Source organism: Epinephelus moara, chromosome 3 (assembly GCF_006386435.1).
Source record: "Epinephelus moara isolate mb chromosome 3, YSFRI_EMoa_1.0, whole genome shotgun sequence".
Classification (NCBI taxonomy): domain Eukaryota; kingdom Metazoa; phylum Chordata; class Actinopteri; order Perciformes; family Serranidae; genus Epinephelus; species Epinephelus moara.
This window is the reverse complement of record NC_065508.1, coordinates 29,951,535-29,973,614: the sequence shown is the minus strand read 5'-3', so window position 1 is coordinate 29,973,614 and position 22,080 is coordinate 29,951,535. Positions and strand designations below refer to the sequence as shown.

Here is a 22,080-nt window from a genome sequence, read left to right as displayed (position 1 = left end):
TCAGTGATCCAAAGAACCCTGAGACACAATACCATCCATGAGTTTAATTGAAAAACAAAAAATTTAATCTTTATGACACTTAAATACAATTTGCATAATAATTTGGAACGCGGTGTATGGTCACTTCTGGCTCCAGAAAAGTGGGATGGCGACAACCGAAATGCTGAGTCTACAAACCAGCGGGGGACGTCACAGTAGCTACGTCCAAAATGTTTATGATGTTTATGATGTTTATGATGTTTATGATCTATGCTCTAATCCAGTGGTTCCCAACTGGTGGGTCAGGGTCCAAAAGTGAGTCTCGGGGCCATTCTGAATGGACTCGCAAACGTGTCAAGTTTGTAAAAAACACACTTTATTGTTAAGTACAGTGAATTTCCGGCACAGAGCTTTTATTTTGAAGTACCGTTTCCCGATAGCTACTTGACAGAGATGGCAAACGAGCTCAAGGACATGGCCAAACACAAGTATGACGCCAAATGTATTAAACTGTGTGGACCTTGAACTAATGAGAAAGGAGAAATCTGGACCCTGTGGCTGGACCAGTTGGGAACCACTGGTGTAATCAATATTTTTGTATAAACAATTGATAGAATTACTATGTGTAATGTATACACGTCACTTATCGTGAGGAAGGAACTCAGAGTTGTCACCCTGTTCTGCTGTCCCTCTCAGCTCTCTGCAGCATTTTAGCGCCTTTCAGTTCATTGTTTTGGTTTTAAGCCCCATAACTTTAATATTTCAGTTCACTCTCACCGCACTCATCAACGCTGTAGCCAGCTAAACCTGATAACCATCTGTTAACCATCTGCCCGGCACAGAACGGCAGACAGACAAAAATTCACAACAAATTAGAAGGGAACTCAGAGAACGCAGACTTCCGTCAAGGCCAAATGCTTTATCTCGCAATGAAAAACAAAAATAACTTGTGTATCTGCCCTGGATTTGGATCTCCTCCAAAGTTGAATCGGTTCTTCCTTGGCTCATGCTACACTCTTGTATGTTTCAAGAAAATCAGGCGGGTAGTTTTCCGTAATCTTGCTGACAAACAAACCAACCAACCAACAAAACCATGACCTCCATGGCAAAGGTAACTAATTTAGCAGCTAAAGAGCCAGAAACAGAGACTGTTATGCTAAGATAGCTAAGCACATCAAGACTTGTATGGATCTGTGTTAAAAGCAATGTATCAGTTGTATTACGTGCACAATTGCAGTAGCATACCATTTATGTCATTCTCTACTTCGGTCCTCCAACGCTGCAGGCAGGTCTTCACAAAGTGCAGCTCCTCTTCAGTGATGCTGTGGGGGGCTGGATGTGGTGGGCAGTCAATGGGGTGTCTGCACTGGGTGAAGGGCTTGTATATAGGAGTCCGCTGGCAACTGGAAACACTGGAAGCCAGGCCCTCCGATGAATCTGTATCTCCAGCTTCACTGAGGGAAGCAAGAGAAACATCAAAGGCCTGTAAATAAATCCAGTATGTTCAATGCTGTAAGTGAATATTCTTTTCATTAAACAAATGTTATTCTCTTCAAGGAGATTAATATCAGACAAACGAGATGTAAAGAATTACTTTTTTCAATTTAACTCCAAATATTAGTATCATCAGCATAGAAAGAGACATTAGGTATATGAATAATATGCTGTGCGTGTAAAAGTCTGTAGATATCTGTATATGTTACACTGCTGTGTCTACTCAACCTGTTGTCTGTGGAGATGGGTTCACTGAGGGGGTGGTTTGCAGGAGTCGGAGAAGCTGGTCTCACATCTTCAGCTGGGGAAACACTTGATGGCTTGGTGGTAGCGAACTCCAGCACAAACTGCAGCATGTCAGCCAGAGGATACTTGGCAGGTCCCGAGCCATAGTTTCTGTAGCTGTGATTAAGAACAGAACACCTTGAGTATTTCATTTTATTGGACCAGTCCACTGAGATTCAAAATGTTTTTTAAGGGAGTCCTGGCCAAGACATCAGCATGAAGAATTTCGCAGAGAAGAACAAAGAGACTAAAAACACACCAGCAAAACAAGCAGCGTTCAGTAACCACATATGTGCATTCAGTGGTCAAAAAGTCCTTAATCCTGTATACTCATGATAGAATCTAGTTTACGGTGACTCTGTAGCTGACACCAACATGAGAGAACATTAAAAGCACTTTCATCAAAGCAAGTGTGGGATTTGTGGATGCTTTTTAAAGTCATGTCTCAGCAGAGTTAACTTACCACTCAAGTTTCTGTTGAAGGGCTGCAAGTTGCTCTTTAAGTTTCTTCACTTCTACTCTCCTCTCATGGGTCTGTTTTATGTTTTGGTGCAGATATCTGGACACAGGAAAAAAACATCAGGCAATTCCCAGAGATTTGTTTAAATGTTTAAATAGACAGATAACTGCTTCGATTATTCTTCCCTCCTATAATTGATGGCATAATGGCCTATATGTTCTTTAAAGTTATCCCCATTCCCACTTTAGAAGCTTATTCTATGGTGTTGGAACGAGTGAAACTGAATGAACGTGCACATCTATGGCTGCGCTGTTCGTACAAAGCTCACCTGTCCATATAAATGATTTGTGAGAACTCCAGTTTCTTGTGGATCTTTTCAGGACGACCAAGCTGGGTGTTGAATTCAAATCTGGACAGTTCAAATGTCAAGACGGGTGGTAGCTTTTTGAACCATCTCTGCAACCAAGAGAAAATACGATCGTCTTAGCAAATCATCAACATCTACAAAATACTTTCGGGGCTGTTCTTTAATTATCAGAGGAGGGGGGTGGCTGGGGTTTTTGACCCTCCCTAAAGCTACAAATATTCTTCCTGGCGGACAGTGATGACCCTCCCTCCACCATTAATTAGTGATTAGTTTTCTAAGACCTACCCTTTGATGTTTGAAAGGTCAAGGTTAAAAGTTGAAAATGAAATTCGGAGCTGAAAAAAGCCTTGGTTCTTCTTGTCCTGTATCCTGGTTAGTTCATGCAGAAGGTTTATTTATGGGCAAATTTTAAAGGAGACATAGATTTTTTTTATGAAATATCACTAGTTAAGGCTCAGATTTGTTTGTTTTTTTCTGACGTAAGGGTTCATCGCACATGATGTGTCCAAAGACAGAAATTTGCAAATTTCTTTATTAAAAGAGATTATTAAGAGAGTTTAGTTTTGGGTTATCTGAAGTACAGGATATATTAATTTCCTCTATTACACTTAAAGGTAAGATTAGTGAATTTTATATTATGGCCAAAGGAGATCACTGATCTTTCCCAACCCTTTTAAAGATGTGGGAAAGAGATCTGGGGATGTTTTAGATTAGAATACCTGGTTAAACATTTTCCATTTACAAGTAACAACATCAAGGAAACTAATTTTATGTCTATCCATAAATAATTCTATCTCACTCCCATAAAAATGCATAAAATTTCCAAGGACAATACACCTAACTGTCCGAGATGCAAAACTGACGAACGAACATTCATGCAGGTGTTTTGGCGATGTCATCTGTTAAAACAAATTCTGGAATTCGGTTCATTCATTCACAACATCAGTCCTGGAAATAACATTCATTCATTCATCTTCTAACCGCTTCATCCTCTTGAGGGTCGCGGGGGGGCTGGAGCCTATCCCAGCTGACATCGGGCGAGAGGCAGGGTACACCCTGGACAGGTCGCCAGACTATCGCAGGGCTGACACATAGAGACAAACAACCATTCATGCTCACATTCACACCTATGGACAATTTAGAGTTATCAATTAACCTAGTCCCCAATCTGCATGTCTTTGGACTGTGGGAGGAAGCCGGAGTGCCCGGAGAGAACCCACGCAGACACGGGGAGAACATGCAAACTCCGCACAGAAGGGCTCCCACACCCGGGATCGAACCGGCAACCCGCTTGTTGTGAGGCGACAGTGCTAACCCCCACACCACCGTGCCGCCCTGGAAATAACATTTAACTGAAATCCTTGTTTGTATAAAATGACATGCCAGATTCCCAATCACATCTGAAAAAATGCAGAATATTAATGACCATAACATACTTAGCAAAGAGATGTATACTTCTATCTTGGAAAAATGAATCACCTCCTTCTTTTCAGCTATTCCTGGACCAAGTACCAGAATTCCTACCACTAGAGAGACTGACCTGACCACTATTTTCTTTCTTTTCAAGAGGAGATCAATAATGAACTTGGACCTGGACTTCTGTGGCCTAGAGCCTTTATATATACATCATAAAGTGGGGACTATTAAGTGTTGTTACCATTCATTTTGTCACTGCTTTCTCTATTTTGTTCTGTTTGGCTTTGGTTTGTTTAGTGCAGTTTTAAGTCCTTCATCTGCAATGCAATTCAATGTAATTTATAAAGCCCAGTATCGCAAATCATAATTTGCCTCAGAGGGCTTTACAGTATACGACATCCTTCGGTTCTTGGACCCTCACAGCCAATAAGGAAAAACTCTCCCCCAGAAAAAAGACCTTTAATGGGGAGAAAACATTGTAATGAAATTGTTCACCTCACGACCAGATGTGGTGCTGTGATCTGACAGCACAGACTCAATCTCCTTCTCAACCATAGCGCCTTCTAGGCATTCGTCCAGGTTGTTGAAGCCGTTGACTTGCAGGGGGTACTGGCCAAACTGCTCAATATTACACAACGTCTTACCTAAGCAGAGTCAGAGTCAGAGGGTGAGTGATTGAGAACAGAATTCATATTGTTTGTCACCATGACAATAACTCTCACGAAAGTCATACCCTCGTGTCTTCTTTCTGTCACAAAGGTGCCATAGAAAAGCTGGACCATGGGGTTTTGTTGTTTGTCTTGTCTGCTACTAAAAGTAAAACATGACATCATATTTATGTTATTTAGTAAACAAAGAGACAAGAGGAATAGTCCATGCACATGGATCACATCAACATATAACTTACTCAGTGGCAGCCAGCTGAAATGCATCCTCTAGCCAGTCCAGCAGTTTGTGGGAAAACTCACTGACATCCTGCAATAAACACATTAGAAGAAAAATATCAGTAAAAACAAATGTCCTCTATATACTGCCTCAAGGTCAAAGCTAAAATAAGATGTGTAGTTGTAACATTAAAGGACAGAGTTAGGGTTAAGAATCAATATGTCACATCATGAGTTCATTCATGACCTCAGAAACAGTATATTTTGACAAAAAATATTAACTAAAGGTCCGTTTTTCCGAAGGTTTCCTCCTGATCTTAACATCTGGCCAAGACAATTGTCCTCTTCACACCCCATCAGTGCACACACCAGCAAGGCAGTTAAGACACAGGGCCTCCCATTACAAGATGCAGTCTGTTTTGGTTCAGGCCTGATCTCGTTCCACTTTTATCCTCCCAAAACACAAACAAAAGCCTCACAACCTTGTTAGAAAATAAGCGAGACAGAAATGTGAGAGACAGGGGTGAGCAAAAAACTAAAAGATCATTTATTCCTTGGTCAGTATTTCATAGGTCACACAGCAGATCTCATGTAGGGAATTCACTGCACTCAACATGGGAGCGTCGACCCTCTAACAAAATCTGTTCACAGGACAAGCCTCTTAAGACACATCATCTCTTTTTAAAGGGGGTATTTATGTTTTTCTATGTGCATGGGCGCACATTTTGTTTCAGTATTTGGAGATACACTTATTAAGCAGGAGGGGCGGCACGGCGATGCAGTGGCTAACACTGTGGCTTCACAGCAAGAGGGTCTGGGTTTAAACCCACTGGCCAGCAGTCTGCATGCCTATCTCCCCTTGTGTCAGCGAGGGCTTTCTCCGGGTTCTTCAGCTTTCTCACACAATCCAAAGACACACAGGTTAGATTAATTGGTGACTGGAAACAGCCCACAGGTGTCAACGTGAGCATTAATAGCTGTCCGTCTCTATGATCCCTTTTATACCTGGTATTAACATGTGTTTTGGGTGATCCAATCGCAAGTGGACAGCGTTAATTCAAGTGTAAACAACCGCCAATCACTCAAACTACTTGCAGAGTTGGTCTGGGACGCATTTGACCATGTTTTGTAGTATAAACACTAATGTGTCCTCATGTTTTCCCAACAAGGACTACATCATCAGCGCAGAACATGGTGGTTGTTTTGGTGACAGTGCGCCCTATTTTATGTCGAGCTGGACGAAGAGTTGTTAGACCACTGCATGTTTTTGGCCTTTATTGTACAGGACAGACTAAGTGTGAGGGGGGATAGAGAGGGGATGATATGCAGCAAGGGGGCATGGGCTGGAATTGAACCCACAGCCACTGCAGTAAGGACATTGTCTCTGTGGGACGTCCACTCAACCCAGTGAGCTACTGGGCGCCCATTACCCTCAATTTTTTGGCCCAAAGGATGGAGACTTGCTGGATTCTGCTGACAGCGATATCTCCAGCTGTACTGACACAACAGCTAACATGACTAGCAAGCATGCTACAGAGCAGCTAACAAAAATGCGTACGTAAAAACTCATCCGCTAAACAAAGCAAACCACAAAATGACAAATAGTAAACAAAACAATAAAGCTATTTTCATTGCATAATTTCATGATTATTATATTATTATATTGGTGCCTCTGCCTGGAGCCTTATCAACAAATGGGAGGCCCCCTATACTTTAAGTGGACCTTAAGTTAAATTTTTTTGTCATAAGACAGGAAACATATAGTACCTGTTGGGCCTCACTGGTCCGGAAGGCGTCTCGCAGTAACTCCACGGCAGCAGAAGGATCCACAAACCTGCGAGTGGAGCCCATCATGAGGGCAAACAGACAGCGCAGCTCCTGCATGAAAGCTATGTTCCTCTTGTCCTTTGAACACAAGCTCAGAGTCAAACTTCGGCCCCGTCACACTTTATCACATAGTGGCTATGCTCATATCAACAAAAAAATCCCCACAGTGTGTTCTCCTTTATCCTTAATGTGTATGAATTTGACATTTTGAGAAAAAAAACATCTCTTTTGTGGAAGTGGCAGAGAAACCAACTTTTGTGCTGATGACAGTAGTTTACTCACAGAATGGCTCTTACACTTCTCCAGTATTCTCTCAGACAGATGGTAGTTGAGAACCAGCCTCCTGAACACAGGCAGGTGGAACAGTGACTGCAACAAGACAACAAAACAAGAACCATTAATGAAGCTCTCCAGTCATGGTCAGATGTGGGAGATTAGATGGTTCCTGTACAGCAGGGTCGGCCTTTGTTTCACTGTTATAATCATTAAAAAGCAAAAGCAGCATGTGTATACATTCAGTAGGCTATATCTTCAGTAGTTAGCTAGCTAACCCTACACTTTTCAGGGTTTGATTTTGGTTTTGGAACAGGGAAGAAACGTAAATCTTTTCCCAGCCTCTCCAGGTAACGAGTGTCATTAATACACGACGTGCCCCAGGCACAACATTTAGCTCCAAATCCACAAAACCAGCCTGAAAATGAAGGAAATCTGAAACGACTGCATTAGAGTCAGTGGAGCACAGCTGTGTTGTTGTTGGACCCTGGTCTGAGCCGGCCAGATGCTACGTTATGATTGGCCAGTCTGCCTCCAGAGGGGCGGGATGTAGCGAAGGGGCAATCAAAAGCCTGGTCCCTTTTACTAGCCCAGTGTAGCTACACATTTTGACAAATAAAGGCCTGTCTCTATTAGAGGCCTGGTCTGGTTGCAAAGCAGTTCATTTTTGTTATAGAAGTTCTTCGGCTGTATAAAACCAGATTGTTAGCTACGTCAAATTATATGTCCATTCCTCGACTACTCTGTAAGTTATTCATAGTCCTTTAGTCCATAAGGGTCCTCAGATCAAAAGAATCAAAAGGGTTTTTCCACAGAAATTGATCCAAGTTGAGAGTCTTGTTTTAATAGGATATAGTGGTGTTGTGTCCATATACCGGGTGCCGAAATCCCCAGGTGTTGTAACACTCTCTGTCTAATGTGCTGTAAGTCAGTGCTAGATCAAATGAACGATTCATAATTGATATGTTATCTAAAGCCTAATTGTTATACAATTAATATTCATACTGGTTCAAATAAACAATTTGGCTGTATTTTCTGATCTTTGCTGAGCAACAGCTTTGTGTGAGGAATTAAAGGCCTGTCCCAAATACAGGCCTGTTGATTTCAGTGATTTAAGCAAATAATAGCCCGGGCTACGAATAGAAGTATTATGGTATATGCCAAAATTGGCTCCAATCACTAATAAAATCAAATAAAAATATTTCTTTAGCTTCAGGGATGTAACAAAGAAGATACCAGTGTCTCAGAAACTTTTGGAAAATGTTTTGAAAGACGTTTCCAGAATTTAAATGTATTTCCTCTTTAATTTTACAAAAAATACTCGAGCACACAAAGCACACCACTTTGTTATAAGATACTTGTGTTCGTCATGATAAACTACATGCATTAATACCAGTCAGTTACTCTCGTGTCGTGTGTGGTGGTGAGTGGAGCTTCTGAGCCCTTATGAATATCTTTATACATATTTCCATTTCAGGAGGAAATTCAATTACGGCTTATCTCAGTTTTACTGTAATTTATACCACAAAGGATAATAGAGGGAATATGAGCCGACAACTGAATCATGTGGTCACTCTGCCTCAATCTGATAGCATAATTACTTTTTAAGGCGAGCCTGCTTTATCAAGACTCGGGCTCTGTTGGATCTACAGCAATCGGCTCAATTGTAACAAACAGTATCGACACCAGCGAAAAAAATAAACAAAAGGCTATCATTTGAACGCCATTAGTATTCAAACAACACTGCCTCATTTTCCCATTTCTATTCCCAGATAATAACCCCTGTCCTTTGGGGGTTTCACTCCTACATCAATGCAGAAGCATATCTGAGTTCAACAGAGACAAACAATTACTGTCTGCTTTCTGTCCGTTCCAGGCTCATACTAGGAAGTCCACTGCTCGCTCCATCATCACATCACTCGCTATTTAATTATCCACACAGCCTGTGCATCTCAATGAGGGCTCCAGTTTCTGCCGGGCCACCTGATAGGCCTTGCTAAATTCAGACTGGAATGGACTTGTAATAGAATTAGCACCTCAGAGAAATACTGCATGCTCTCTTTTGGCAGAAACACCTTTTTGTTGTCTCTCTGATGTTTTTAATAACTTTATAAAGATGACATAGATCAGTGAAAAGATGTGATTGAAAGGAGCTCTCTCTGTTTCAGCTGTCAGTTTAAAAACATGTGATGGGAGGTCATTTTGAGCCAGGTCACTGAAAACACAGAAAACTAGTAGTAAATTAACCACATGTACATTCATTTTAAAGTGGAAAAAAAACCTCTAAGTTATGTTATAGACATTGGTGACAGCAGACTAGAATAACTGCAGGTCAAGTTGCAGTTACAGTTTACATCCATGTCTGTGAAATCATTTTTGTTGACAAGACGAGACGTGATGAAAATGTTAGTGGTGGACTTTCGGACATCAAAAACCGAGAACGGCCGTGCTTATAATTATCTTCAAATGCCACATTAGCGTCAGGCTGGTAAACTCCAGTAAATAGTCTGCACCAGGTTGGTGCGAGTTGTGCGTCTGACTGTGGATGGTGGAGCTGCTGAATGGATTTGTGGAGTTTGTTAGTTGCAATGGTGGCTGTTAGCAGTTAGCTCCGCTCGCAGCCAGTGGCTGCCGGACTTCACAGCTTCACCCCGCAGGACTCCACTCAGTCCGGACTGGAGAAGGTTTCTGGGTTGATGGTGTTTGACAGGCAGGTAGGAGGCTCAGTTATCTGTGAGTGTAGCTGTGCTGTAAGTAAACAGTCTGAACTCAGATCAGTTTTCTCTGACAGAGATCAAAGCTTAGTTTGAATCACCAACTCTGTGAAAGAACACGAGTTTAAACCTCATGTTGCAGATTATGAAAGAATTCAGGCTTTAATGAAGTTATTTTTCTGCTTCTTAACAGTCAGATGGATAAATCAGAGTTTACAATGAACCTGGGGACAAATCCTAGTTGTCTCACATTAGTAATTTGCGCTGTCAAAGTTTTTGAGAGCATAAATAGAGGGATGTTGAGCCTTTCAAATAATGACCACCAAATTCTAATAAGTTTATTCTTGACTCAAAGTTGATGTTCATGCCAAATTTGAGGAAGCTCCCTAAAGGCCTTCTTTAACTACTGCGTTCACAAGAATGAGACGGATGCAAGGTCACAGTGACCTTGACCTTTGACCAAATCACATGTTAGTGTTGGACTAATTCCCTTGAGTTGTTTTTAAGACATCACACTCACAAGAATGAGACAGATGAAGTCACAGTGGGCTTGACCTATAATCACCAAAATCTGATCAATTCATCGCTGAGTGCAGGTGGATGTTTGTGCCAAATTTGAGGAAACTCCCACAAAGTGTTCTTGAGGGGACGGACAGACGGATAGATAACCTGAAAACATGATGCTGGCTGCATCTATTGCCAGCGTAGAGGATAAAAACGATCAAAACCATGTTTTAGAGTTTGTTGAAAGCCAAAAAAACAAACATTTGTTCACTGAATTTAAGGTACGACCCCTCTGACAGACTAAATTTAGAAATCTTGGAAGGGAAACTCCAAGTCTATAAATGTTTGTTAAGCCAAGTGAGAAGGCTATTTTAAGTTTTAGCACCAAAGGATGTGTAAGAACAGGTGGACACTTAGAAGGAGCTTAGTGAACTTAACAGACTAAATGCTAGGTGTGCACTGTGCAGTTATATTATGAATGCTTTTATTCAAGTGTCTCACATGTAAGAATGCCTATCCCACAGTTCAAGACAGTGTTACTGTGAGAAAACAAAAAAAGAAAGCAAGCAAACATGTGGTACTGTATCCATGTGAGTCACAACATCCTCATCACTTTGATGTATCCAATTACACACTGATTCCCACCTGGATGACAGCACTGAACCAGCAGGTGTTTCCAACATTGCGAATGCCCACGGGCCAGTCGTCCTGACGGATCCAGTCTGCAGGGCTGCACATCTCATTCTGGGCTTCACATCTCTTCCTCTTCATTCTCGCTGCATTCTCCTCTGCACTGGCCTCCAGAGCCCTGCAGTACATCAAATTACCCGTCTGAGACCACTGAACTGACGACTGTATTAAACACAGGTTGACTTAGTTAGACTCCCTTTCTTGTGTATAGACTGAATAATAAGACCTTTCTAAGTTCAAGGTGAAATCCCCTCAAATTCTTTCAGGAAAACACAAACTGCCACAAGAAAGAAGGAATGTATGGTATGATTAGGGCTGCCCCCGACTTAGAATTTTCCTAGTTGATCAACAGTCATCATTTAGGGCCATTAGTCGTACCGTACTAATGAACCTTCATTAATATAGGCCTATATTTTATCTACAAGTGCACGTCACACACTGAGCGAGCCGCCTGTTAATGACGCTGTGGGCTAATGGGCATGTAGCTACTTCCATGTTTCAGATGATACGTCATGTTTGTAGTCGACCAATGAAGATGAGTTTACATATCACCTTGGGTTCGTCCTTCACCTTCTCAAAATGATCCCACACTTTGGATTTCCTGCCTGACATGTTATTAACTAGCCTGTGGAATAACCGCAGGTACGAGCCCTGGAAATTAACCTGACTCCTGTCACTGAGCGTGGACACTTCCTGTGTCTGTCCTTTCAAATTAAATTAACACATGGTCCAGTCATACAGGTTTGGATTTATTTTGACAAGGCACAGCTTTAACATTTTTGAAATCTTGCCGACTAATGACCTTTCTGGTCGACTAACGTTTGGGCGACTATGATCATAAAATATATCTTTTGTTTAATGACGATAATGACGGCATTCCTAGTTCAGCGTGTTATCATGCTAGTATTTTCATTTTACCACAAAATACAAAGTACAGCAGATGATGATGTCAGTTTTGCAGGTACTTGGTCATAAACCAAAGTATTGGTTAAATTAAAATTTTGTTGACACATTTCACTCTTAACTGAAAATGTCAACCTCATAGTGGTGCTGGAAATAAAATCAGGGGTTCACCAGAGTCATTGTCTGGAAATCAATGAGGCCTGTATCAAATTTTGTGCCTATTCATTCAGTAACTTGAGATGTATCTTTGTAGATGATTAAAAACTTTTGTCAGCCGATCACTAATGCCAGGATCAGTCAGGATTAATCCTCTGTGGATCATGAATGTCTGTACAAAATTCCCTCACAAAACATCCAGTAGCTGACAAGGTATTTCAGTCTGTATCTGTTGGAGTGTCAGACCAATTTAACCACAATGCCAACCCCGAAGCCAGGCCGCCAATGTGACTAAAATGTAAATATGCTTACATTAAGCTGTCGGGTAATTTTCATTTCATCTTCATCTTAACAAGAGTCTTTCACATCTTAATTTCCACTGGAAACTATAGTGAGTTTTCTCGTTTCGCCAGATGGAGGGAGTTACCTTTGCTGATCGCCTTGGCTGTGCAATAACCTTGCAAATAGCCTTAATTCTAATTTTAGCAGTTCATGAGCCAGAGAAGCAGAAAACTTACAAGTGTCCACAACCATTGTTTCTATTTTCACACTGTTCTCCATGAAAGTCAGCAGTAAATTAGAAAAAATAAATAAAACAAACCAGTCAGTTGTAACAAAGAAGCACTGTATAAAAAGCAGGTTCTCCTGTACCTGTTGAATTCTCTCTCCTCTTCCTGGGCATTATGGGACTCCTGCAGGCTGAGCTCGATGGCGGTCTGCAGCTCATCTTTAGGAAGTTCTGAAGAAACAACAAGGTCCCGCCATTCTAGTTAAAACAGTTTCATGCTCAATTTTACCAGCATATGGGGCATAACAGATTGCATCACTCTTCATGAAATATTCCCTCCTCTATGCTGCTGATTAACTCTGCTCTTCCTTGTCTACATTCTGAAGAACATCTTTAAAGGAAAGTTTGACTCTCAGATATCAGAATCGGAATCAGCAGAAAACTTTTTCATAATGGACACCTACATTTAAGCCAAAGGCATTGAGACACCTACATTTAAGCCAAAGGCATTGAGACACCTACAAAGGCATTGAGACACCTACATTTAAGCCAAAGGCATTGAGACACCTACGTTTAAGCCAAAGGCATCGAGACACCTACGTTTAAGCCAAAGGCAGCGACTTTGAAAAGTAAAAGCCTCAGTACGCTTCAAATAATGTGCTTGTTGGATCGTTGCGCAGCCTCTGAATCCACTTCAGATCCTTAATATCGTGACTTTCTAAAAAGCAGCATGAAATTCACGTCCAACTTACATAGAGTTTGGTCTGTGTTTTAGGGTGTGAAAGTATCAATAATTTTCTCATACAACAACTTCTGGCACTTATTGTGTGAACAACTGAGTACAACACCTTGAATGTGAAAGTGAGCCCCGTTACCCTGTATGATTAATCTTGTTGGAACTACAAAGACATACCAGGAGTTGAACCTGGGCCACCTGGGTGAGAACCAGGAATCCTAACCCTTAGATCAAGGCCTGTGGGCCAAACTTAGCCTGGGATAGGGTGCTGGGTGGCCCACCGACCATTTTCTAATTCACAATGAAGATAGAATGATTAATTTTTTTGTTGTACTTTGAATGTAAATAAGGTGCCAGAGTGCATAAACAGCACCAAATTGGAGCCAGAGGAGGATCCCCCAGAATACGATTATAGTTGATCATCTTTTGCTTGTTTGTTTTGTTTCTCTGCGTATTGCCTATATTCCTCTCTCTGTCGACCCCCATGTGTGCCTTGTCTGTCACTACCTTGATTCTTTTTTACTGACCTCCAGTAGTTCAGGTTCTAAACTTGCTTCAGTGATGTACAAGTAGATAGGCATGGATGTGGGTCATGGTCAGATGCTCAGTAACAGACAAATTATCCCAGCACTGTTACAGATTTCATAACTGGATGGACCAACAAATGATCCCAATAAGTCTTTGAACAGAACAAAGCTTCACTGATTTAATTATTGCAATTACAGTAGCCCTCGTTTCCTGCTGTAGATTGAGTGACTAAGAGGCAACTATTTGACAGAGACAGCAAACTAGCTCGACGACATGGCCAAACTCAAGTGTGACGCTGAATATATTAAACTGTGTGGACCTTGAACTAATGAATATGGAAAAATCTGGACAGCGTGGCTGAAACATTTAGGAACCACTGATTTAGACCTCAAGCATGTTTGGCAGATATGAGGGGTTGAATGTCTTGTTTCTTGTCGTCGAATTTGTTCACAATAATAACGCTTTCATTACTAACATACTAACATTTCTCAATGAATGTGGTCCTTACTTGTTGATCTGAACATGTGTCATCTGTGCTGGACGTGATATCTCTGCCGTCAGTTTCTATGTGATTGTATGTTATTTTTTAAATATTTCATGCTAAAGTGAATGTAGTCAGAATTTTGCATATGCTTGTTTTGTCTCCAGTGTACCTTTCTGGCCCTCCCAGGCCTCTGCAGAGGTCCCTGACTCCTGTGGTTCTCCAGGATCCTGAACCTCTGCAGTCTGAGTTGTGAGCAGTCCAACAGCATGTCCAATGTCACCCTGACTGGCCTTAAGGAGAGGGAACAAGGAAAAGATAAGGTCAGATATTCTGGATATTAATAGTGTCTGCAGATGATTTAGGAATACAATTCACCACAAGAACGAAATAAACACATATGAAATGCATGCAAATACAGTACAGCAAACTGTGTTAAGGGAAAACAGAATGATTCCCCTTCTGGGTTTGAAACCAGCGGTAGACAAACATTTCTAATTTTGTATAGAACTCGGAGAGTGTGTGCCCCTCCCGAACCTGTGAGCTCCTGCTGTTTCTCTGTCTGCCCCTGGTACAACAGGTTGTAGGATGCCTGCACCACAGTCAGCCAGACTGTTTAAGTGTACTGTTTGTCAATTATCACTTTTATGAGGTTCCTATTAACTCAAGCTCCTAGGGACTTTTTCATTTGCAGCCGTGTTTCAAAACATAAGCGGTGTGCTGGGGTGGAAACTAGGCACCCTGGGGGTGCTTTTAATGTAATCAAAGAGTGTTCCTTTAACATTAATTACACAAGAACAGCAAGGGCTATGTTTTTTAGCCAACTAGCAGCATGGCTCTAGGGATGGATTCCCATGACATTTTGTGCAGGCGCTCTTGTTCTCTACAGGATGAACTGTAATAGCATATCTCTCTTCACACATTTATGCTCATAACATGTCACAAAACACCTTTAGCTTTTGCTATTACTCTGCTATTACTGCGTGTTCAGTATTTGGAAAATCACAATGCTGTGGTTATGTTACACTTGCTTTATGCAGGCAATTCATCGGCTCGCAGTGTGGCAAAACAAGGGAGATACAATCAGTTATAAAAGCTGATGATGATTTCGAGTGGCATGGTTGCGCAGTGGTTAGCACTGTCACCTCACAGCAAGAGGGTTCTGAGTTCTATCCACCAGCCAATCTGTGGGGAGTTTGCAGATTCTCCGTGTTAGCGTGGGTTTTCTCCTGGTTCTCCAGCTTCCTCTCACAGTCCAAATACATGCAGGTTAATTGGTGACTCTAAATTGTCTGTAGTGTGAGTGTGAATGGTTGTCTGTCTCTATGTGTCAGTCCTGTGATAGTCTGAATCCACATGTCCACCCTCTGGACTTGCGGACGTCAGTGGTACATACTGTGACGTGTTCACCACCATCACGAAAAATCTGCAAGGACAGAGATCGCAAGCTGCTGATAGACGGCCCTCGAGACTGTTTTACTCATTGCCATGGAAACATTCGAGCCACAATTACAATCATGTACATGCTGCTGTTATAGGCTCCGATCACAGAGAAAGCGTTTCGCAGGAAAACGTGAGGCGCACTGCACTGCCTTTTTTTTTGCCCGCTAGTGAAAAAAAAAAAAAAACGCTTGCTGCCTCTTTTTATTGTTGTCAGGCAACCACGGACTCACCTCATTATTCTACCCTTCCCGTGCAATCAGTCTACCCCTTTTTAAATCTGTTTTAGTTAACAGTAATCAGTGTGTGGTTCCTGACATGTTGAGGCAGAGGGTACTGTCTGTAGCTCTGGTTGAGGGTGAGAGGCTGTCAGCAGATAAACAGAGATCTGTGTGGGTACATGAGACCCTAAATAAGAGGCTGGATCATGGGGAGCACCACCAGCTGGTCCAGGAGCTTCTCCTCCATGATGGACGTTCCCAGGCATATTTTAGAATGACTCAGGGGCAGTTTGAAAACCTGCTGTCTATCATCAGGTCGTATAGCTCTGGGTATCCAGCAACCACTACCACCAGTTTCTCCTCCATTGTTTACCAACTGTAAACTTGTTGTCGTGACAACCACAGAAGGCCCGCTTCTCAAATCATCAGACTGGACAATGGGAGAAAGAGATGACATAGCGTGCTTTTCCACTTTGAGTAAAGGTTTTTTAAACTCGACGCATTCAAAACGCCAGTTGCTTAGCGCACAGAAACACGAGGCGCATTTCAACGCAAAACAGCGAGCAAAAAGCTTAATTCTCATTAAAAACTATTACAAAAAGGTGCCTACAGCTGCTAAAACGCTTTCAGTGTGATCAGGGCCATATTCTGTCTGCTCATCTGCAATAAATTGAAGGGCAATTAAATCAGTGAAGTCTGCTGAAGTCTGCACCCAAAGCAGACTCTCTGAAAGTCTGCAGAAAGTCTGCTTAGGGCCCATTGTGGACTGGATGAAATGTAGATTTGGACAGCCCTAAGCACCTCCAGACCACCCAGGAACGTGCCTGCAAAGTCTGCGAGTCTGCAAGAGCGGTGGAGTCGGGACATTTGGATTCAGCCATAGTCTGGCAACCTGTCCAGGGTGTACCTCGCCTCTAGTACAATGTCAGCTGGGATAGGCTTCAGCCTCCCCGCGACCCTGTACCAGCATAAGCAGTCATGGAAGATAAATGAATGAATGACTGATGATGATCTCTGAGGTCTTACATTCAAGGCTCTGTAGAGAATCTGTGGGTCCTGGACACCAGTGATCTCCTTCAGCTGGTTGATCAGGATTTCACTCTGCTGAGGGAAATGATTGGACAAACAAAACACAACAGTCAGGTTTGAAATCCGTCATTCAATGCCTCTGCCAGCATGTCGTATGCGACACATAGTTTGGGTTAGTAATGGACTGGCATTTGACTTTCATTTGGCTGATGCTGTCACAAAACCAGAATTTTAAAACTTCGATATAATGCTATTATAAAAGATTGACACTCCATGATTTTGTTTTCCCAGGACATTTTTTTGTTTCCTGTGATATTGAAAGAAGTACAGACTGTATAAATATTGGATGTAGCCACAGTGACGTCACCCATTGGATTGTGGGATAACATTTTGAAGCCTTGAAGCATTTTGGCCATCAATATCTTGGTTTTTTGGAGCCACAAGTGACCGTATTTCGATGAGAGGTTGGAGCCGTGGAAGAGCGAGGGGTGGATCTGACTCATAGACTGTGGAGAATCCTCACAGACGGCCTGTCACTCAAGTGGGCCACTCCCTTAATTATGCATAAGTCTGGACCTTAATTAAATATAAATGGGTGAATTGTATAAAAAATTCACCTCCTGTGCAGCTTACATGAAGCTTTACAGACCAAAACCGTTATTTGTACAAGGTTGTTAACATGTTTATCTCTGCTGTAAAGCTGGGCATTTTAACATGAGGGTCTGTGACAGGTGTCAATCATACGGCCCGTGGACCAGAACCAGCTCACCAAAGGGTACACTCTGGCCCACTAGATGATTAGAATAAGAGGTGCCAGGTTTCAGGATTGTCAATCGTCAGCTTCAGTTCAAAGGAATCTGTATCAGACTGTGTCACACCTGTTTCAGGAAATGTATAAATAAATGCACATGTAATGACAGTGAGACGCAGACTTACTGAATGTGGAAAGACTGAGACAAACTGTTGAAATTGCACTTGTTTTTCTTTTAAAGATATATCAGGCTGTTCGTCTGTTTTGTAAAAGGATGACGTCTACAGAATGTAATTATAATTCCTTACACAAACAAAGGGAAAATATTGGAGCTGATGGTACTTATAGGTAATGGTGCAATGGTTTTATTGGTCTGGCCCATCTAAGGTCAAATTGGGCCGTATGTGATTTTGATTTTCTCCCCCGTTGTTTCATCTGTGCAGCCAAGGGTTAAAAATCTTACTGTAGATCTGTTTTTTTTTTATAGCTTTGGTACCTTTGATACTATCAAATGTATAATAAAACATTTGAGATGATAAAAGTATACCAGTATCGATACTTTTGACATCTTTACATCAAACTGACCAAGCTGGGCCACAAATGGGCTTTCCATTGGTCCCAGTATGACATTATGTGGCACCTGAGGATAACAGCTTACGTGGGCCTCACTTTTAGCCTCTGACCCAGCTGTGAGCACACTCATGGGGTATATATGGAGCTGAAGGACAAATGTACAAATGCCAACACTGTCATGCCTATATGAGGCCTACATGTCAGCGCGGTCAGGACAACGGTTTGATGAAACAAAGCCAAATTCAGTGGCTTCAATATGCAGAAATTAAAGGAACAGTTTGACATTATAAAAATGTACTCATTCGCTCTTTCACAGAGAGTTTGATGAGAGGATTGATACCACTCTCACATCTCTACAGCCTATATGAGGACTAACTGCTGAGCAACTAGCAGAGACTCCAGGAAGTTACTGGTCTTAACTCAGAAATATTCAGCACATAAATCAGGAACTTGTCATTTTTAACGTTTTTGTGCACTTTTTTGTCTGAAATGATAAACAAACAAGATTGAACATGTTATTTAGCTACTTTAGGGTTCTGGTAGGCAGACTGTGTTTCCATTGGACATAGCTGGGCCAGCCATTTCCCCTAGTTTCCAGTCTGTCTGCAACAAAAGCTAACTGGCTGCTCATGGTAGCTTCGTATTTACTGTTCTGACAAATGAGTGTATTTCTCAAATTGTTAAACAATCTTTAAATACATGAACAAAGGTTTTTGTCACCCTTGTGTTTGACAAGTCTGTCCTTGGTGGGGGTAACATGTTGAACAAACTACTGAAAGGAATAGTTAAGTTTTTTGTTTTTTTTTTAAGTGGGGTTGTATGGGGTACTTATCTATACACAGTATATTACATACAGTAGATGTCACTCGGCACGCCCCCAGTTTGGAGAAGCAGGCTAGAGTCTGACATGGAAGTTAAGCAATGTACTGTGTTTGATTCCCACTTAAAAAAAATCATTATCAGTTTAAGTGTACGCTATATTGAGAGTATTTTTTACCGCTTTACCTTTCCATCAGGAAGCCAGTTCTGACAGGGAAGCCGTTAACGCCCTCAGTTCCCCATCTATGCTCTTGTCAAAGCCACCAGACTTCCTTAAGAGAAACAGTAATTTTACCTCGTTGAACACGAGAGCTGCAGGTCTATCGCTGCTGCGCTCTGGTAGTTAGTGTCAGTTATTGTGTGACTTTGGTGAATCCAAACTAATTCTTTTAAACACCAAATTCACACAATAACACAAACTAAATAACTGACTGAGGCAACAGCAGACCAGCAGCTCCTGTGTTCAGCAATGCTAAATTATTGTTTTTCTCAATGGAATCTGGCTTTGAAGAGAGCGATAGAACGGCTTCTTTATCCCGTTGGAAATCGCTGTCTGACATTAAGGTAAAGCAGTGATAATACTCGTAATATAGCGTACACTTAAACTGATAAAGATTTTTTTAGGTGGCTAAAATACATTGTGTTGCTGACCCCTCCACAGCAGTAGATTGCTTAGCTTCCATGTTGGACTCCAGCCTGCTTCTACAAACTGGGGGCGTGCCGACTGACATCTACTGTTGGTAATATACTATCTATGCAGAGGTACACTGCAAAAAAACAAAAACAAAAAACTAAACTATCTCTTTAAACCTACCTGTAAACTAAACTTGAACACTGTAAAAAATGTATTGAGCAGGTTAACTGTGTGCCATATTACCAAAATGCCAACATCCCATTATCCACATTTAGACAAGTGAACACAAACTCTCCAAGGCTGTCATATGTTTTGACCTCATAAACATGAAAAAGACATAACTAAGTCTGCCGAGTGAGAGGCGCTATATAAAGCCTGCTCCCCTAACGGCAGGTGGACATGTCAGGGTATCTCTCACACATAGACACAAACACACACATATACACACACACAGGAAGCCAAACGCAGGCTGACCAGACTTATATGGAGACCAGGGGGGCTATCTGAGACCCTCTTGGTTAGCCTCTATTTTCGGCCCCTGACATGGATAGCTCAGGCTTCTGTTTATCATTCCACTCACCATGCCACCAGACATGAGTGACAAAGGCACTGGGTGTCTCTGTGTTTCTCATACACACCTCCTCTGTCAATACCACAGAGAAAACACAGGCAAATAAACAGTATAACAACATCACAGCAGACCCACTGTATGTAAACCCTCACACACATCACATCATTAGAAGCTTGCCTCAATATACTGTCTGCTGGAATAGTTAATTAGAAAGGCCTATTGATAAAGCAATAGACTGTCTGGATGGCTACAGAGCCAAATACTGATTAAAGTGTAAATGTTACACTTTAGAATAATGTTGTTAACTTTTAAATTGCAAGAATTAAAGCAAAAAATGAAATCTTTTATAGTTTATTTTATAGGCTATTTAATGGAATATAGTACTGATAAATCCAGTGTTTTAGGAGACCAGCAGCTGAGAACATCAGATAAAAATGTGAATTTAATTTATCAAGCTTTTGTTTATTATATTAATTAAAATTTTAAACCAAATATGTACTTAGCTAAGAAGCTTTAAAAATCAAAGCTTAAGTAAATACATTAATCACCTGCTAGCTAGCTAATCAGCCAAACTTTAACATTTAAATTTTATTTAAATACGAGCAGTTTATTTTATTTTTTGTGAGCCGAATTTACAAGTCTTTTCTAAACAATATTTTATTGTTTAAAGTGTTTTCCTACCTTGTGTTAAAGTAAAACGATGTTAAAAGTAACTTTAAAATGACAGGTTTTTAGTAGAGGTTTGGCCTTCGAACACAGGGGTTAGTGTTAACGTTAGTTTCTCGTGCATTCCGATGCAAACATGTCACTTGTTACGTTAATAACTGTCCCGTCATCCTTTGCGCTCACCGAGTTCGTTGAGTTTTCTCCATTTTCTGTCTGATCACCTCTCATTGCAGATTAAAAATAAAAAAGAGACGTGAATTTCTTCCTGTTTTCACCAAAAAGCTTTCAGCCCCTGACTCCGAGTCAAACCAACTCCATCTGTCACCCGCTGAGAGCGACCGGCCAGCTGCGCGCGCTCACCTGTCAGGACACGCGCGTGCACCGGAACGTCAACGCGCGCGCTCTCACAACGCACATGACGGTTGTGAATGTAAAACAATACTTCCAGTGTTTGATACTGATTTAAACCCTCACACAGATGATTTTACAGTGTGTCTGTGTTTTATGTTTTTCTGCAATAAAATATAAAACATTTAAACTGTTAACTCTCACAGGGGCGGTTCTAGGATTTGAAGACATGGGGGGGCTTAGCCTGGATCTCTGGTGGGGGGTCCGAGGGGATCCTGCTGTGAGAATTTTATTTCTTGAAATTAACATTATTATTATTATTATTATTATTATTATTATTATTATCTTTTTTTATTAACAAGTTCTATTTTTCTGCACTTCACTTTGGCATTTTATTTACCCTTAAAGCTGTTTATCTTTTTAATTTCATTTTCCAAACTTATTATAATTTGTGATGTTACAAATATTGATTGACTTAAGTATTTCATTTTTTATTTGTTTTACATACATCAATACAAAAGGGAACAAAAAAATCTAACCTGTACAGGCAGATATCAAGTAATTGCTATACTAACAGCATGAACAACAGTTCCTAATTTTATGCTACTTCATAATTCTCGTTTACAGCTCAGAGGGAAATATTGTACTTGTTACTCCACTACATTTATTTGTCTGCTTTTGGTTCCTTTGAACACTTAGATAATAATACAAACTATAATCAGCCAATAAATGATGATGTATAATTATAGATTAAACTACCCAGCAGTATACATACATATACACATATTATATATATATATATATATATATATTTTTTTTTTTT

General features: G+C 41.1%; 1 protein-coding gene across 5 annotated transcripts in view; it reads right to left on the bottom strand.

Annotated features, from left to right (window-relative positions):
• Positions 1–21,244, bottom strand: part of usp28 (ubiquitin specific peptidase 28) — a 42,807-nt gene extending 21,563 nt beyond the window's left edge. For 4 of the 5 annotated variants that reach the window (XM_050040208.1, XM_050040210.1, XM_050040211.1 and 1 more), the window contains exons 1-14: positions 21,093–21,244; positions 16,893–16,970; positions 14,378–14,498; positions 12,604–12,691; positions 10,849–11,011; positions 6,995–7,081; positions 6,653–6,790; positions 4,909–4,976; positions 4,735–4,811; positions 4,497–4,645; positions 2,547–2,674; positions 2,222–2,317; positions 1,702–1,875; positions 1,225–1,433 (exon numbers count right to left, since the gene is read on the bottom strand). In XM_050040208.1, the coding sequence (XP_049896165.1) occupies positions 1,225–1,433; positions 1,702–1,875; positions 2,222–2,317; positions 2,547–2,674; positions 4,497–4,645; positions 4,735–4,811; positions 4,909–4,976; positions 6,653–6,790; positions 6,995–7,081; positions 10,849–11,011; positions 12,604–12,691; positions 14,378–14,498; positions 16,893–16,970; positions 21,093–21,137 (1,621 nt within the window). In that variant the 5' untranslated portion in view covers positions 21,138–21,244. The remainder of the gene's footprint in view (positions 1–1,224; positions 1,434–1,701; positions 1,876–2,221; positions 2,318–2,546; positions 2,675–4,496; positions 4,646–4,734; positions 4,812–4,908; positions 4,977–6,652; positions 6,791–6,994; positions 7,082–10,848; positions 11,012–12,603; positions 12,692–14,377; positions 14,499–16,892; positions 16,971–21,092) is intronic. The other variant, XM_050040209.1, reaches the window with a different exon arrangement.
• Positions 21,245–22,080: the final 836 nt, after the last annotated feature.